Source organism: Brienomyrus brachyistius, chromosome 6 (assembly GCF_023856365.1).
Source record: "Brienomyrus brachyistius isolate T26 chromosome 6, BBRACH_0.4, whole genome shotgun sequence".
NCBI classification, from domain to species: Eukaryota; Metazoa; Chordata; class Actinopteri; order Osteoglossiformes; family Mormyridae; genus Brienomyrus; species Brienomyrus brachyistius.
In genome coordinates this window covers 14,046,612-14,064,315 of record NC_064538.1, presented here as the reverse complement: position 1 = coordinate 14,064,315, position 17,704 = coordinate 14,046,612, and the positions used below count along the sequence as shown (strand labels likewise).

Genomic DNA, 17,704 nt, shown 5'->3' with positions numbered 1-17,704 from the left:
AGGAAGGGGGCACCCTCAAACTGTTCCCACAAAGTTGGGAGCGTGAACTTGTCCAAAATAGCTTCAAATGCTGCAGCTTTAAGAGTTCTGTTCACTGGAACTATGGGCCCAAACCTAACCCCTGAAAAACAACCCCACACCAAAATCCCCCCTCCACTAAACTTTACACTTGGCACAAAACAGTCAAGCAAGTATCGTTCTACTGGCAACTGCCAAATCCAGACTCGTCTCCCGGATTTCCAGGCAGAGAAGCGTGATTCGTCACTCCAGAGAACACATCTCCACTGCTGTAGAATCCAGTGGCAGCGTGCTTTACACCACTGCATCCGACGCTTTGCACTGCACTTTGTGATGTAAGGTTTGGATGCAGCTGCTCAGCCATGGAAATCCATTCCATGAAGTTCCCTATGCACTGTTGTTGAGCTAATCTGAAGGCCACATGAAGTTTGGAGGTCAGTAGCTATTGACTCTGCAGACAGTTGGCGACTTCTACACACTGTGCACCTCAGCATGCATTGTCCCCGCTCTGTGATTTTACGCAGCATACCACTTTGTGGGCGAGTTGCTGTTGTTCCCAATTGCTTCCACTTTGTTATAATATCACCAACAGTTGACCGTGTAATATTTAGTAGTAAGGAAATTTCACGAATGGACTTACTGCACAGGTGGCATCCTATCACGGTATCACGCTTGAATTCACTGAGCTTCTGAGAGCGACCTATTATTTCGCATGTGTTTGTAGAAGCAGTCTGCATACCTAGGTACTTGATTTTTTACATCTATGGCTATAAAAGTACTTGGAACACCGAAGTTCAATGATTTGAAGGGGTGTCCCAATACTTTTCGCATTTTAGTGTACATACCTCTGTTCACTGACTTTACTTCGCAACTTGATATGTGCAGTAACTGTACAGTCATTGTTTGTGTAAAAGTCTAAAAGTCTAAATGAAGATTTTATGTGCGCCTGTATTTCAACAATATTCACATCAGCCTCGTGAAAAGCATTTCAGTGTATGGCTGAACCTATAAACCACGCACATGATAAATGATGGACGCTCACTTTGACTCAAAAGTAAACAAGCATGTATTTGAACTTATAAATTTACCTGAGTCTCTTGGGCACTATATATATATGAGTGTGTGTGTGTCTTTCTATTGTATTTAGTACCAGCAGATGTATGTTACAGCAGCTGTAGTTTGGCGTAAGGATAGCACTCCCCCAAATAGCGTTACATGCTGCATGCGGGGGCCTTTAACAGCCCCATAAGAAGGGCTTGACAAACCCAGCAGCAGATCCTGTTCCAGGTGCTCCAGAACAGCACCGCACATGGCATGGCTGGTAGCATCTTCACTGCAGTTTATCTGGGAACGATGGCCCACAGGAAGCTGCTAAGTGTATCACTGCAAGTACTGAGCTACTGTCACCGGCAGCATGTGGAGCTCCAGCGGGGGCTGCCGAAGAGAGGCCCAGTCAAAGTCACGCCGCTCCAGGCCTCCGCCACCGGCCACGGCGATGACATCACCGGGGCACACCAGGCTGCGACGGAACCTGCTGAGATTTTAATTTCGCCTTGCGAACTTCAAGCGGCCCGGAGGGTGGCAAAATAATAAAAAGAGAGCAGCCTGGGCTGCTAGACTGAGATCTGTGAGACACAGAGTGATACTGTACGGTCCACTGGGCAGGAACGGGGAGAGGCAAGGCGAGAGAGCGAGGGAGCGAGTGAATGGGAGAGAGGGAGACACAATGAGAGCAAAGCCCTGTGATTCCAATCACTGGCAGGCTGGCACGGGACACACTCGGCCTGACACTTAAGTCACGGGCTCCAGCCGGGTCACCGCGAATGCCAGCCTCATGACTCGCGAGGGGCCGACTGTCACTGGGGGACACTTTGACCTCACAAAGCCAGCGTGGAGAATTTCCCGTTTCTTACTGGTCAACCGGTGCACGCTTCATACACGACGATAAGAGATCTGATTTCCGAAGACGGACCACCAGCTACCAGAGATGGCAGGTAGGACCAGGGAAATTCTGGCCAAACCAACCCGGAGTTGCGGTAAGCCGACATACACATACACTCTTTCATTACTGTTTGTTGGAGCAGAAGTGGCAGCATTACTACTTCATGTCCCTCTATTGCGCCATAGCGATCAGATGTATTATCATATAATGATGCAGTATGACGTAAAGGCACATGGTTTTCATGGAAGGGGTCTCACGGTAGATATTTCACTTAGAATGATTTGTATTTTCTTTCTCATTCAGTCTCAAAACACCGGTGCACTTCCCACAATCATTAGCCAATGGTGAAACACCAAACAGCTGAAACGATTTCAGCATGAAGTCCATATTAAATATCACCTAGCCTCTCGCTCACCCCATTCGTTACTTTAACAATCCCACTTAGCAGATGTTTTCACTGGAAGCAGCTGAGGTCACAGTCAGGAAGTGAGCTCTGGAGCTAGTGTAACTTTCGGGGCTTCTCATTAACCCGATCTTCGTGTTTCATCAAATGCGGCGAGCTCCGAGCTGACAGCTAATTGGTCCTGGCAAAGCCATGGGGTTATAAACAAATGAAAGCAGGACCCAGAAGGGAGCAGTTGCGATGCCTGTGGCAACAATCACGAAAAAGGCTATTGGCAAAACCACAGACAAACGATGTCCAAGGCAGGGTTCACAAACTAACAACAACAGACATTCACATCAGAAAGGCTACGGGCTGAATCCAACCAGCACTCAAAACCAACAGCACTCTTCAGCGATGATTTTGTAACCATGACACACAGGCAAACGATCTAATGGATCAAATACAGGCATCTGACCTTCGGTACTCATTTTAACAACGTGCCCAGGGATATCAACAAAAGCTAATTCACAATTAACCACAATAAAACGGTTCTTTTACTGACTCTATTATAAGCGTTCTGTCTTAACCCTTTGTTTGTGTTTCAGTATTCTTAAAATTCTTCTTTTAACGCTGTTGTTCTGTTAAGTCAGACCATTTCAAATCCTGTATAAATCTTGCAGATTTAATGAGCACAAACCTGCTTTCATTTGTTCATCAAAGCGAAAACCAAACAATCGGGAATGCAATGCTTTACGAAAGTGCACTGAGCTATTAGCGCTATGTAATTGAAATTACTTCTATTTTACCCTCTCAAAATGTTCGGAACAACTGTGCATTGTTTGTGACTCAACCATATAACTTTGTAATCATTCCTTCAGGGATGATAATGTTGAATGCAACCATTTCCTACCATGATAGATTTATATGATGTGCATATGCATATATGTGGGGAGAAAGAGGATACAAAATGGAATATCGAAATCTATGTTGATGAAAATGGAGTAATCTTAGCTAGCTGTTGTTAAACATGAAAACGAAGTGATCTTTGTATGAGATAACTTGCTAGCTTAGCTAGCTGTCGTTAAACATGAAGATGGAGTGATCTTTGTAGCTTGCTAGCTTAGCTAGCTGTCGTTAAACATGAAGATGGAGTGATCTTTGTAGCTTGCTAGCTTAGCTAGCTGTCGTTAAACATGAAGATAGAGTGATCTTTGTAGCTTGCTAGCTTAGCTAGCTGTCGTTAAACATGAAGATGGAGTGATCTTTGTAGCTTGCTAGCTTAGCTAGCTGTCGTTAAACATGAAGATGGAGTGATCTTTGTAGCTTGCTAGCTTAGCTAGCTGTTGTTGAAGATGAAAGTAACTGCAAGCTGAAACTTAAGCCTTTAATGCAGCCAAGAACTCCAGGCAGCTGCGCAGGCTAGATGAGGCAATATGGTAACAGCCACTATAATCACATGTAACTCTTAGCTTGGGGCCAAAATACACCATAGAGAGCAAAAAAAGAGAGTAAATAGGCCATCTATGCTAGAAAAGAATTCCTCTAAAGGGAATGGAGCAATAATTACCAGACTTCCCTTGAACATAGTGTTGTTTGTTAATCCTGAGGCCTCTTCCCTTTGTAATTTGAAAACCACAAGAGCTACTGTGCGTAAACTTGCAAGAACATCCTAATTGAAGGCATAATTCTCCAAAGATCATCACAAGTACAATGGGTTCAGAGAGCTGTTAAATGCTTGGAACCACAGGAAAATATCTATACATGTATAATCATCTGAAGCTTCTAATAGTGGATTTTGTCAATTTCACCACAGAAGAAAATCAGTTTGTCTTAATACCATGTGTTGTTTACATTAAGAGGTTTTATTAAATGACTGATATAATCAAATTCCAAGTTAAATACTGCCAATTCTCAAGGCCAAGTAATAAAATATTGGCAAAGATTAGTATATTGTCAATAATCAAAAGGCAATCCAACATTTGATGATCATCATTTTTTATTTCAGAGCAAGTTTATTTTTTAAAAAAACTTGATTTCCTTTGAGGTATAAAAAAATGACAGCATCGCCCAAAAAGGTCCTGACTTGCAAGAATATTTGCGTGAAATTTTTAAAAATAAACTAATAAGTATTGCAAGCATAACAATGACAATTAGTGCCACCTGAAATGACCACACGCATTGATGATGCAACCATTTGAGCAGGTCGCATCATCTGGACGCTGTCAGCAATGCTGGCGATCCAGCTCGCCGGCGGATGCCCCGCAGCATGCACGTGCTATCCAAAGACTAAAGTGGTGGACTGCCGAGGCCGTGGTCTGCAAGATATCCCACGCCAGCTGCATCTTAACACGCTGGAACTATATCTGGAGCACAATCGCATCCACGTTCTGGGCTACACGGCCTTCAGGGAGACACCGCTGCTCCGCGTGCTCAACCTGGCCAACAACTCCATCACCACCATCTCCACTAATACCTTCCAGGGTCTCCGGGGCCTGCTGGTGCTCAACCTGGCCAACAACGCCATCCAGGATATTGACCGGCATCTCTTCAGGCCTATCAGGAGCCTCTCAGATCTCAATCTGTCCCACAACAGCATCAGCAGGCTCCCGGCCACCCTGCCTGACAGCATGCACAACCTCACTAGGCTCTCTCTGCACCACAACCGGCTGCAGAGGCTGCACTGGATGCTGCTGGAGTCCCTGAGCAAGTTGCAGGTTCTCTCCCTTCACAGCAATCCTTGGAAGTGCGACTGCCAGCTCATCGGCCTGAAGCTTTGGCTGGAAACCTTTCTCTTTAAAGGTAAAGAACAAAGCAAGGCCACAGCACCCTACAGGTCTACAGAGAGGTAGCAGATAGCGTTGCCATCTGACAGTGCTGAGCATGTGCATGTTCTCACTATGTCCATACGGCTGTTTTTGGGAACCTCAGGCTTCCCTCCACAATCCAAACACATGCTGTTTTTATTATTGCCTCAACATTTCCATAGTTAAGACTGTGTTTGCTTCCTGCTTAGTTACAGAGCACTTCTGAGATGATGGATTGACAGATGGATGGATGGACATAGAATCTAGTCTGCAGACATAGAATCGAATTCAACAGAAAATGTACACAGACAGAATGGGGCATTTTCAGCTTAATAAATTATGAACTGCCGAATGAACATGTCCGCCCACTAAGCTCATCACTAAATCAAATTTTGGATTATAGCTGGCATTTAATTATCACTCACATGCCAAGAACGGGAGGGGTAACCTGGAAGCGTATTTTTGCCAGCTGACTAACGCTTTTGACCAGTTAAAACAGCTGCTCCTGTCGGCTGACATTTTATCACTTTGCCTAAATGTACGGTGGTCAGGGCACCAATATTTTTTAAAAAAATGGTATGATGTGAATTATTTGTTCCAGTTTCAGGATAAATTCAAATTATTGTCAACAATCATTAAATAATTTTCCGCAATCGTCACACAAAAACTCATAATGAAGCTGAAATTCAACTAAACTCCCATTTTGGAAAACAACCTTCAGCTAACATGAGAACATCCACCCACATTCTGTACCCGCCTGTTCTATTCAGAGTGATGGGGGGGGCAGAGCCTGTCCCAGAGGGTATGGGCACAAGGTATGGAACAACCTAAGATAGGGCACCAAGCCGTCACAGGGCACACTCACACACCATTCACTCACACATGCACAGCTTTGGGAAATTTGGTAACTCCAATTAACCCTAGTATATTTTTGGACTGTGAGGGGAAAGCAGAGCACCTGGAGGAAACCCCACGACGATACGGAGAGAGCATGCAAACTCCACTCGTGGAGTCTTGGCGAAAGCTCGAACCCTGGTCCCAGAGGTGCGAGAGAACACAGATAACCAGTGAGCCACTGTGAGAACATGTATTATGCTAAATTCAGAATTCAATATTTAACACTTTCAATTCAGCATCTTATACAATTGTGACATCAACATTAGAGCAGAATGTACATAAGAGTGCAGTTGAGTTATAGCTACTTTGATGGCACAGCTGAACACTTCAGGGGAAAAGGTTATTAAAAAAAAATCTTTAGGTTATTTAGCAGCTCAACAAAGTTGAGTCATCATCTCAACCTGCTTTTAAAGATTTCATTGCTGGGGAATTGCCGGTGTCTAATGGCCCATTGTGTTCTCATTAATTACTGTTCCCACACAAAAGAACATTCTTTAACTGTCATCAGGTGAGGCAGGATAATGAAGAGTGTAATTACCTGGTCAAACAGTGCACAATGGTGTTGTCAGGAGTGATTTTAATGAGTGATTATGAACAGTCGTTTTAGCCTCCGCATCTGTTGTTCTGAAAGCTGGGCAAACAACAATGCCACTGTGGATGTGCGCTGACATTCTTTCTGAATAATAACCCCTATAAAGATGATGTATTTCCCTTTTCTTCCACTGCCTACAGGAGGAATAATGGATGAAATCAGGTGCGCACAGCCTGGAGATCTGAGGGACGAGGACCTCCGGAACATTCCGTATAAGCTGTTTGGCTCCTGCCTGAACACTAGCCAAAGCCACCCACTCGCCCACCTCCAACACCAGGCCAAAGAGCATGAGTCGCCATATTCCGGTGGCAACGGGGGCGGCGACCCCGGGTGCGGGGCCAAGCAGCGGGCACGCCCCCCCAACCTGCGGCATGCCATCGCCACTGTGGCCATCACAGGCGTGGTGTGCGGACTGGTGTGCCTCATGATGCTGGGCGCTGCCGTCTACGGATGCACCTACGCGGCTGTCACAGCCCGCTACCAGCGGGATCTGAGGCAGGCCGATAGGGCGGCCCCCTCTAGCAGGCAGGGCAGTGGGGAAGGCAAGGAGCTCCAACGGGACTCTGCTATATCTACAGCACATGCACATGCATGCTCTGCATCTATGTAGTTAAGTAGTTAAGGACAAAATGATGTTTTGTGAACTATTTGCTGTATTTTTTCATTTGATTTTAGACAGGCCTTTTGCCCTTTTTTTGAAGAGTTCGCCACCTAGTGGTGTCATAAAATACAGCAAATGGTTCACAAAGCATCAATTTGTCCACCACTTCTATGTAGAGGCAATACCTTTCCTGCAACTAAGTATTTGTCTCTGAGATTTTATAGATACAATTAACAGTTGTTCTGTTGTTACGGCAGTTTGTGCTTTTGCTATGTGGTCTTGATGAATCCATTAGGATATTCGACTGATTGTAAGACATGGGTAAACATATATGGTGTGTGTGTGCGTATGTGTACATATATGTATATAAACCAGATTCCAGCATTTCTCTGACAAGTTCCACTGCTGCAAATGGCCATAATATGTATTAATCAAAATGTTTCACAAATTACAGTGTGTACATCTGTTTAGTAGGATATTCAGCTGGAAACAGACAGGCAACCAAAACCAGAGAGATGCTTATTTTCCTGATTGTGCTACAAAATAAGTTGCCTCCACCTTGTCTTGTCAGAAGCAAAAAGCTCCCAAATCTGTAATTATAGGTCTCCCTGTGGCAGGACGATTTTTCCTTTAAGAAGCTTCACAGTCCAGTCATATCATCCATCAAATGAACAATATGCTGTAATCTGCTACATAATTGCGCATCAAGGCAAACTCACTTTATTTGTTCATTTTGAAAGTCATACTGGTTCAACACACGTAAAGCATTTTGTTTAACTCGGCAATGAATATCGGTCATACGATAACTACAGTGATGGGAATAATAGGGGGAAAAGGCTCCTGAGGGCCAGACTCTGCTCCTATTCACCAGGCTACCTGAAGCCATCACTCGTGTTAGCTAGCGTGAATTTTCCCACAGGGCCCGGGAGTGTGTGCTGTGTTCAGAAAGGAGAACGCAAACCTGTGCGGCTGTGTTACACTCATCGATGTCAGATAGGTGAAGGCCCAGGCTGACCTGCTGCCTGCTGGGACACAGTGAACTCTAGGCTGACCGGCGGCAGAAACGACAGCATGATAAGGGCTCACGCCACTGAGCGCGCTCAGAGTGCTGTTCCATCCCCACACCACCCTAGGAGTGATAATCCATAATAAATAAACCTGTCAGGTCCGCTTCCGCTGTCTTGCACTGTCCTGTGTTCTTCCACCTTTTTGTGAACCCCTGTTTTTTGTTACTGGTTGTCTGTATGTCACATTGAAGACTACTGGGAACTTCATCTCCTGCCACTGTATACATGTATGTCGACGCTATGACAATAAAGTCAATTTGACTGCTTTTCTGCAGAGAAATTTGCTTTAATGCGTAATGCAATATCTTAGGCACAAGCTGCAATCAGATGTGGAAATTTCAGGTCCAGCAATTAAAAATCCAGGCCAAGATTTAGTTTCAACCAACCAGCTGAGTACTCTGTGACTCTTTATACTCAACTGGCAGGTCTGGATTTGTACTTTCTGCATCTGAAAGGTTCACCTCTGGCTGTAATACAGCGGCAAGCGATACCGCTTTGCGGAAACAAAACATCTATACCTAATGCTTTTTCTTACACTGTATGCATAGAATTTCACATAGAGATGCTGCATTCTCCCAACATGATGTCACCAAGTCATCAGATGAAGCTAATAGTTTTGAATATTAATTCCAGACCAGGCTCAGCCTGGCAGATCAGATATGTATAAACTGGCGGAAATATAGTTATTAAGATTTTATCTGACATGACTTAATGAAGTCACAACAGAGCGGCCCCAGCGCTGCAAAGCACCCCAAGCTAACAAGATGCAGCCTCAGTATAGCTCCCTTGAGTAGGAGGTTGACTCTGACATGTGTGTTGACTCACTAGAGGCTTGATTTGATTTTTTTTTCCCCAAAAAAAAACATCTGTATGAAAGTTTTATATGGTCAATGATCCTGTTTTACCTGAGCTGTAGTCCAGCAAAGGTAATTATTAGAGGGTAACATCCTGTGAACCTTAAAGAATCATCTGATAGCTGATGATACATACCCACACACACAGAGTATACTATCCCTAAGCAGACTCTGACATGAACATTTCCAGCATTCAGGATCTCTGTGTATGCAAGCTAATATTCTTTGGCTTAGACTCACCAGAGGGAACCTGCTGGTCACAATAAAACTGACAGAAATGTGCATCCAGCAGCATTTTCTGGGACATAAAGGTGTGTGAGCTGCAGAGGTGATGGAGAGGTGGAGGGACATGTGTCTTTAATGGCATGGGGTCATATCGCCTTTACACCCGGGAGGCCCGCTGTGGTGCCTCACGCGGCTTCCAGCTCCAGGAGCAGCCCCAGGGTCCTACATCCCCACGGTTTTTATACCAATACATTCAGACCTCTGTTTCACCTTTTCCCCTCCACGCCACTCTTCAGTCATCGCCAGCTGACCTCTCAGGAAACAGTATTTTAATTGCAATCCAGTTTGGCAGCATGGAAATCTTCAGGTGCACATCCATTTCTTAAACGTATGAGTCAAAAAAAATTATGGATTTTTGAATAATGCCGAATTGCGATGTTTAGGGATCCTGGCCAGATGAAAATTTATGAGGTGGACGTGGGAGATCCTCCCATGAATCTGTCGTGCAGAAGCTTGTTTAAGCTCCTCCGCTGACGGGGAAGGCAGACAGCAGCACTGCCCCCTCATCAGACCTACACTGCCACTGCTGCCCCCCCCACCCAGCCATACCTCTCTGGTCAGATGAAAATGATTTGAGTTGACGTTACTGCAATGCCCACAATAAAAATAAAAATGCCCCCAATCTGACTTGTCGGCTGAGGAGCATGTCAGGACACCGCTGCAGCTGCCCATCCCACTCCAAGCCCTTCAGCCCCCCGAAAACAGAATCATATCTGACACGCTATTTATCAACATACTGATAATGAAAATACCATTCTGTCTAATCCCATTAATACCATTCAGCTACTCATTAATTGTACATAAGTCCTTTTATTAATTGTACGCTTACACTGGCAACAATAAAAGTAACCAAACTCTGACAGTGGGATTGCAGGTCGATTCCCGGAGCAGGAATGTAGGTTCGTTAACGTTTCTCTCTGGATAAATCGCTGCAGAAGGCACATACCCGCATACAGTGCCTGTATTCTGGGGTCACAGCTCAAGGTCAGACAGCCTGGCTATAAACCGCTAGAGCGATGCAGTTAATGACCCCAAGCCCCCTTCCCGCCCAGAAGGGGGCGCTATCCCGCATGGGGCTCTGTGCACTAAGGAGTAATGGTAACTGCTCCAGAGAGCTTCCTGCTTCCCAAAATAAACATTTTTTTGGGTGGGGGAGGCTGCCAAGCATAAACACTGTGGAAAATGTGAAAAGGACGTATTCACACGCACCGAAAACCTACGACCGTCCAAGGCTCGCCCATCTACTTTGCTTTATGGTACAAGCAGCAATGTGAGCCTCCTCAGAGCATCTGCATTTTGTAAGGAGATCAAGAGTCCGCCTCTGTGGAGCCGCACTGGCACACGGCGTGCACAGGATGGAGACACACGCCTGCCCGGGGTTAACGGCTATTATCAAGCTCTGAGGAACGGCCAGCCAGGCATGAGGGCGGAACAGGAGAGCTCCACCAAACCGATACTGCTATACTGCCCAGTTCCAGAAAGATCTTGGGGGATTAGTTGCGATTACCTAATCGTGCTGTTTATGGCCATTTATGTTGCAGCCTGGAGTTTTGTGACGTCTGTGTAAGAAGAGGGATCTCTGGGACTCACCTGCAGCTATGGGAGACTTTCTTTCATCAAACAGCTGGATGGCAGTGCTGGCTAACACCACACTTTTGTTTTCAGACCCTGGGGGAAAATAAAGCAACAGAAAATCTCCATGTTAGCGCCGATGCTCTTAGCATGCAGACCAAAGAAAACGTCTTAAAGCAGGAGCATCAGTTACAGAAGCAGTGACCATCTTTTTTTGTGCCTTCAAACCTAAATGTAACAGAAATCATATACTGCTCAGGAAGAAAACTTTTTTTTATTAGACTTGTATTAGAGTGAAATTTGACAGGCAGGAAGTGCATTTCTTGAACCCACATTCTTTCAATAAAAAGCTTCCGATCTCAAATAAATTGCTTCTAGAGAGACGCTTAAATGGATGCACATGAAGCGTTTCATTTCGGAGGGTCACGCCACATAAATACGAAATCCCACCCTAACATATCCAATTTCAACCCTCATTGCACAGCACTGTCTACTGAAGAACAAGTGAACATTAATCAACGTAAAAATGACAAACTGTAGAGAATCAATAACGTCGGGAAACAACTCGGGAATGAAAGCGGCTCATGTTTCCCAAAACTCATTTACGCGTTTCTAATTTTAAACTCTTTTTAACATTTGGAAACAATACGCCACAAGATCCTGCAAACAGATACAAGACCAAAACCATCGAAAGTTCAACATCTTCTCTTTTCCAAAGAAGGAAAAACATACTGCAAGGAAAAAAAATCAAAATACTCAATATTCAGTTTCAATTCGATTTGCGATGCCAGTTTTCAACCCAAAGTTCTCCTCCTGGCCATAAGGTGGCACTATCTTCACAGTTATTATTTAAAAATTCACGTTTACAGTTTACAGGATGCCATTATTTCCTTTTACTATTTAAATATAATAATACACTTTTTAAAATAATTGATATAATAATGATTTTAATGAATAACTAAAAACAATAACAAGAAGTCAGAAGAGACGATTACATGATTAACAATAAATGAACAGCGGTTACCATTAAGGAGACTGCAGAAAAGCCCATGTTAACTGTTATCATCAGCTTGGTAGGAGTGTGAGTGGGAGCCTGTTAGGAATAACATGGAGAATCCAAGGCCTCCGGGCCAGCAGCACATTTGCAACGCCGGAGCGGGACACGGCGCACACGCTGACTGCAGACAGAATGGGCTCCATCCATCCATTTTCCAAACCGCTTATCCTACTGGGTCGCGGGGGGTCCGGAGCCCATCCCGGAAGCATTGGGCACGAGGCAGGGAACAACCCAGGATGGGAGGCCAGCCCATCGCAGGGCCAGAACGGGCTCATGCCGGATTTATTAATCATAGCCAAACAAACAACGGGAAGGGCAGTTGCTTCATCTGCATCTTACGTGTCTTATGTTCTCATTTGTAGAGGAAATCTGATGAAAAGGCCACGTCCCTGGGATGTAATCCTCCCGATACTCAGAAATGCCACATTTTACCGAAAGCCATTTTCCACAAAAAACTGTCAAAACAGGAACCCAGTTCTTCTAACAATCTATCACCTCCTTTTAAAGGATAAAATATTCCCTTCTATCCAACTGTTTGTCCAGTATATTATGGGATGGGGGGGGGCTGGAGCCTGGCCCAGGCAGCACAGGCGAGGGGAGAGCTCCAGCTGGGGCACACAGGCAGACTTACACCAGGAACCATTTCAATATGACTGAAATGTTACACGTTTAAATTAAATATTCTTTGATCTATATTTTGTATATATGTCTTTAATCCTCTCCATCTCATCCATTAATTTACTGTTGGTTTCTACTTGTGACAAATAAAATGTGATATATCTTGTAGAGCTCCAGTAACTTCTGTATATATCTGTGTATTTGAATATCTCTACATACTTATATATTTTCCTGTACAGCATACCCTATGTCCTCCTGGATTCTGGCTTCTTCTACATGCTTGTACTTAACTTTAAATTAATATTGTACTTTCTGTTAAGAATGAAATTCTTACATTTTCAGTTAGACGCAAACTGCATTTTATTGGCAATGTACTTATTCTCTGTAGAATGACAAAACATTAATCTAATCTAACGTAAACTAAAGAAATCAATCAGCTTAACAGCGTGATGTTGGCCTAGAGAAAGACATCTGCATGACGTCTGGAGAAGCTGCATGACTCACATCCACACAAAGTGGAGGTGGGATGTGAACCTCTCACCTGGGATGTGCGAGGCTGCTCACCAAAGCATCCGGCAACCAAAATGCTTCCACATCACTCCTAAATTACTGACAAAATCACCCGAAAGCTTGACTGGAGTTCATGGGTCTCTTTTTTTTACTAGGCAACAATAAGCACTTTGCAATCAAATTCAGACACACGAAGGACAGGCTGGTTTGCTGAAACATAGGGAGCTTCCCTCAGCTTCCGGGGTAAGAAATCAGGGTTCAGTCCTTGCAGGTGAGTGAGCGGGAGGTGATGACTGGACTAGATGGTGCCAATCTAATGCCGCCCAGCCTTTCAGTAAGGAGAAGGAGGAAAACGAATGCATCCCAGACCTTCCAAAGCCCTCTGATGAGCTTCACAGAACAATCTATGAGGGCCCCACCTGGGAAAATCGAAATGGCTCCAGACGCGACTTCAGTGGCAAAAGCAAAGCGGTCAACATCTATCATTTATAAGCAATCATTGGATGAAAATTTACCAGTCAGAAAAAATTAAAGTGTAATAACATAGGAAATACATAAATGATAGTAAGAAATGTCTGATGTTAAAATAGTGTGTAATGCTTTGAAACACCACGTGCCTTTTCGGCAGAGGGAGGGAAAACATGTAGGTCAGAGATGCAATGCCTCGTGAAAACCACAGGGGCAGCTTCAGAGCAGTGTGTCTGAGGCGGAACGTCGGGCAGCACCCCGGCGAGGAAGAGCGTCAGTGTTTTATACAATAATAAGAAGGTAACATGGCTGCGTGGGGGGAGTGGCTGGCTTTCTGGGGGGGGTGGAGACGCACTTACCTGCGCCGAAGGGGAGAGAGTAGATGAAGGTACCGGGGACCTGCTCCGCCGCTCGCTTATACCACAGCGGGAAGTGGTCAGCATTGAACACTCCTTCTTTGTCTTCAGCTGTCAGGAAGTCTCTTGAAATAGACAGAAAGACAGAGGTGATGGAAAGCGAAAGCCACGGAAAACGTGCTATCAGCAGCAGCATCTTCATCACCAATCTTACCATGAATGGAACCGTAAAATGTACAGAATAAAGAGGTATTTATGACATAAAAACACTTCATAATATACTAATTAGACAGACAGACAAAATAGATAGATAGATAGATAGATAGATAAGTAAGTAAAAAAAAGACTTTTAGACATTAATAGGAAGTAACAATAAATAATGAACCTCCTTTAACAGTAAATAGTAACATTGCGCAGAACATCAGAGAAGGTATTGATCAGGATTCTGGCTCAGAAAAAATAAGCAGGATTCCACAGTCCTTAAGTGTACTAATTGGACTGCTCTGCTCTTTCTGGAGGATTGTACCGTGAATGAATGTGCTGTTCATTGTACAATGCACTGGACAAGACAGTCCGAGAGTAAAGAGAATGATATGACTAAAATGCGAACTGCGACAGACCTCCGCTGTACTTACTGACTAGTCAGCTGCTCAGGAACCACGAACAGGTTGATCCTAGACAGCCCCGCCCGGGTACCTAAGTAGGCAATCTCCACGCCTTTGTCCGAGTTCCTTCAACGACACAAAAGATCCATCCAGCCTGAATCTAGCCAGCACTTAGTTGTTCATGAATGCTACGTATAAGCTATACATGTAAATATTTTTGCATAACTACCCTTTATGAAGAAGTAATTACCCTATTATCAGAACCTACATTCAGGCAGTTATAATCAATAAACTGTTTCTATTTCTCAGGATTCCCACCCTGTGTTTAACTGGGCAGCCTGCATGACACCCACGCTTCAGACAGCCTTACTCTGATTTGTTCAGCACCAAGCTCGTCCAGTAGGCTTCAAGTGGAGCCGTCACCACTGCGTCGAACAGGACCTCGTGAATCAGCTCTTTGTCACCTAAGCAACAAGAATCAATCTCTCAAGTAGCTGGAATTTTCACCTCTCTCATGTTACAATTGACGTCTTTTGGCAACATCCATTCATCTTCTAGCCACTTATCCTGATCAGGGTTTGGGCTGGGTGCCTCTCCCAGGCAGCATGGGGCTCAATCGTGGGGTACGCTGTGGATGCCAGTCCATCACGGGGCACACACATGCTCTGTGGGCAGTTAGCCTAACTACATGCCTTTGGATAGCAGAGCATGAGGAGAACACCCATAAAATAGCACGCATATACTGTAAAGCAGAGGGGGGACTCAAACCCACAACCCTACTGGTGTCCGACCGTAGTGCTTCCCCACTGAGCCACCATGCTGTTGGGCTCAGCAACAAACGATAAAGATGAAAATGAAAACTTAAGAGTTTCTTAACAAAAGACAAATGTTTGTTTTTATAAAACCGCAAAGTGAAATGACAGGGGCTGAGAAAGGGGGGGTGCAGTGGAAGGAGAGAGAGACAATAAGTGAGTGAATAAGAGTGAAGGGGAAGGCAGGAAACTCACACTTCAGGCGCGGGTCTCGTTTGCTGAGGTAGAGTTTGATGGCTTCTATCTGCGACAGGTAGCGATGCTCCGGGTGAAGGTCCGTGTTGCAGTAAGTCCTGCGATTTCAAAAGCGCACAGAAGAGAGGAAGGAAACAGCCTATAAATTATATCAGGCCAGCTGCGCTCCCCCCAGCGACAACAAGCACTCTGTCCTCTGGGATGTGGCAAAGCGCAGCTGGATTCCCTCCTCGCACTGGGCTTCACTCACCATTCATCGGCTAAGGCCACGTCGGGGTGCTCCAGGTCGTGAAGCCCTGCAAACAGGAAGTGACATCGGCATTAGAAAGGCCTGCATGCAGACTGCGCACGCCGTAATAAAGAAGCACAGGGCCGTGCCTTTGGACAGAAAAAGTTGGTGTAAGCAAAGCCGGCTGGCTGGCTCTCAGTCACCTCGGCTCTGTGTGAGGGAAGGGGGAAATGAGAGAGGCCTTGCAGGGTCAGGCGCAGCGCGCTGACCAGAGCAGCAAGTAATTACTTGCATATTGAGCCACGGTTTGAAGAAAAACAGTGACAGAAACAGGGCTCGTTCTTCCTCGAAAATACCCCCACACTGTCCTGCCGTAAAATGAAAAGCAAATAATAATTTATTTGATATATCGTTTTATAATCATATCCAATGCGGACCGCCATGGTTCGAATGACATTATGTGGTTTGCTCAGCAAACGCTATGAAAAAAAAGAGGTTTTGTCAAAAAAAAAAACTGAAAAAGTCAAGCGAGCACAAACAAGCACATTTCAGCTGCTCACAAAATCATCCTAAAGCCAAAGACGGCTTCCCACCACCGTTTTACCGACACTTAAGGAAACGAGAGCTCCTTGGCCCGCTTATCACTCGCACGCGTCGATGGGCGACTTCTTAATCTAATGAGGAATAGATATTTTTATGGTTCGTGACACGCTTCACTATCACACAAGGAGCCAAGTCATGTGTGTGTAATTACAAACCCAACAATGTGCACAGTTCCAGGGTATGAATATTAAAAAGCATGATCACTGGAAAAATGGGGTACAAGCCGCTGGGAAACAGACTGATACCTGGCAGACACAGCAACTAACCAAATATTTAGCTTCCTTTCTAATTGCAGCTTTACTCTCAACTGAAAATATACACTGAACAGACAAGAGAATAAGATCATGGAGAATGGGAGACACCGCAGGGCGGCGTGGGGCACTGAGGGTGGGGGAGGGAACAGAACCGCAGGGACGGGAATGAGCAGGAAACGCACCGGAGGGCACCCACCTTCTTCCACAGAAACGTTCCCTCTGAAAACAAATTTTCCATGTCCCCTGGAGAGGGCCACCCCTAGACTGAAAACAAGGACCCGAGTGAAAATAAGCCCATGGGCCTATTAGGCTTCAGAAGCAAGTTGTTCATGTAAAATATGCGTTAAAGAACAACATGCATATTAGCTCTATTATGTAACAGCTTTCACGTTCAGCGAGACTTTAGCGATATATCTGGTCTGGGTGACTCTCGTAATGAAAGCCGTCTGATTCAGGAGCTTGTTTATACATGCTGTACTAACTCCGAATGTGATAGGGGCACTGCGGATGCCTACCTGAAAGGAGTTCCCTTGATGTCGGTATAGTAGTAGTCATTGTGCAAGACAAGAACACGTTTCTGAAAAAAGACCCAGAACATGACATGACCCGAGAGCTGTATTTGTGACAGAGCCACACTCACTCCTACACAGTGTTTACCAATGGTGTAAATAGGAGCTCCACATTTTTTGTGTGTATATATTTTGCTACAAGTGAAAGTGATTAATTATCTTTGTTGACGCACCACAGCACACAGTGCACAACAACGAAATGTGTCCTCTGCATTTAACCCATATGTGACATAGCAGTGGGCAGCTATAGCGCCGGGGAACAGTGCTTAGAGGCGGTACCTAGCTAAGGGCATTTCAGTGGTGCCTAGTTGGTTGGGGATTCGAACCAATAACCTTCCAAATACAAGCATACTTCAATAACCATTATGAAGTAATACAATAATGAGCCTGTATCATATGCTGCTCTTCCTT

The 17,704-nt window shown here is 44.9% G+C and overlaps 2 protein-coding genes across 3 annotated transcripts in view; one reads left to right on the top strand and one right to left on the bottom strand.

The window, feature by feature from the left end:
* The window catches only part of cacna2d3a (calcium channel, voltage-dependent, alpha 2/delta subunit 3a), a 154,507-nt gene that overhangs the window by 28,710 nt on the left and 108,093 nt on the right, over nucleotides 1–17,704 (bottom strand). Inside the window, exons 20-27 of the mRNA XM_049017799.1 lie at nucleotides 17,240–17,301; nucleotides 16,921–16,988; nucleotides 15,889–15,934; nucleotides 15,639–15,736; nucleotides 15,002–15,095; nucleotides 14,662–14,757; nucleotides 14,030–14,151; nucleotides 11,036–11,113 (exon numbers count right to left, since the gene is read on the bottom strand). Coding sequence (XP_048873756.1) covers nucleotides 11,036–11,113; nucleotides 14,030–14,151; nucleotides 14,662–14,757; nucleotides 15,002–15,095; nucleotides 15,639–15,736; nucleotides 15,889–15,934; nucleotides 16,921–16,988; nucleotides 17,240–17,301 — 664 coding nt within the window. The remainder of the gene's footprint in view (nucleotides 1–11,035; nucleotides 11,114–14,029; nucleotides 14,152–14,661; nucleotides 14,758–15,001; nucleotides 15,096–15,638; nucleotides 15,737–15,888; nucleotides 15,935–16,920; nucleotides 16,989–17,239; nucleotides 17,302–17,704) is intronic.
* On the top strand, nucleotides 1,719–7,626 carry LOC125745211 (leucine-rich repeat and transmembrane domain-containing protein 1). Of its 2 annotated transcripts, none has more exons than XM_049017824.1 (3): nucleotides 1,719–2,012; nucleotides 4,548–5,144; nucleotides 6,779–7,626. In XM_049017824.1, the coding sequence occupies exons 1-3, from the start codon at nucleotides 2,006–2,008 to the stop codon at nucleotides 7,246–7,248; spliced, it is 1,074 nt and encodes a 357-aa protein (XP_048873781.1). In that variant the 5' UTR covers nucleotides 1,719–2,005; the 3' UTR covers nucleotides 7,249–7,626. The 2 variants fall into 2 exon arrangements, with proteins under 2 accessions (XP_048873781.1, XP_048873779.1); XM_049017822.1 differs by having other exon boundaries at nucleotides 1,719–2,054.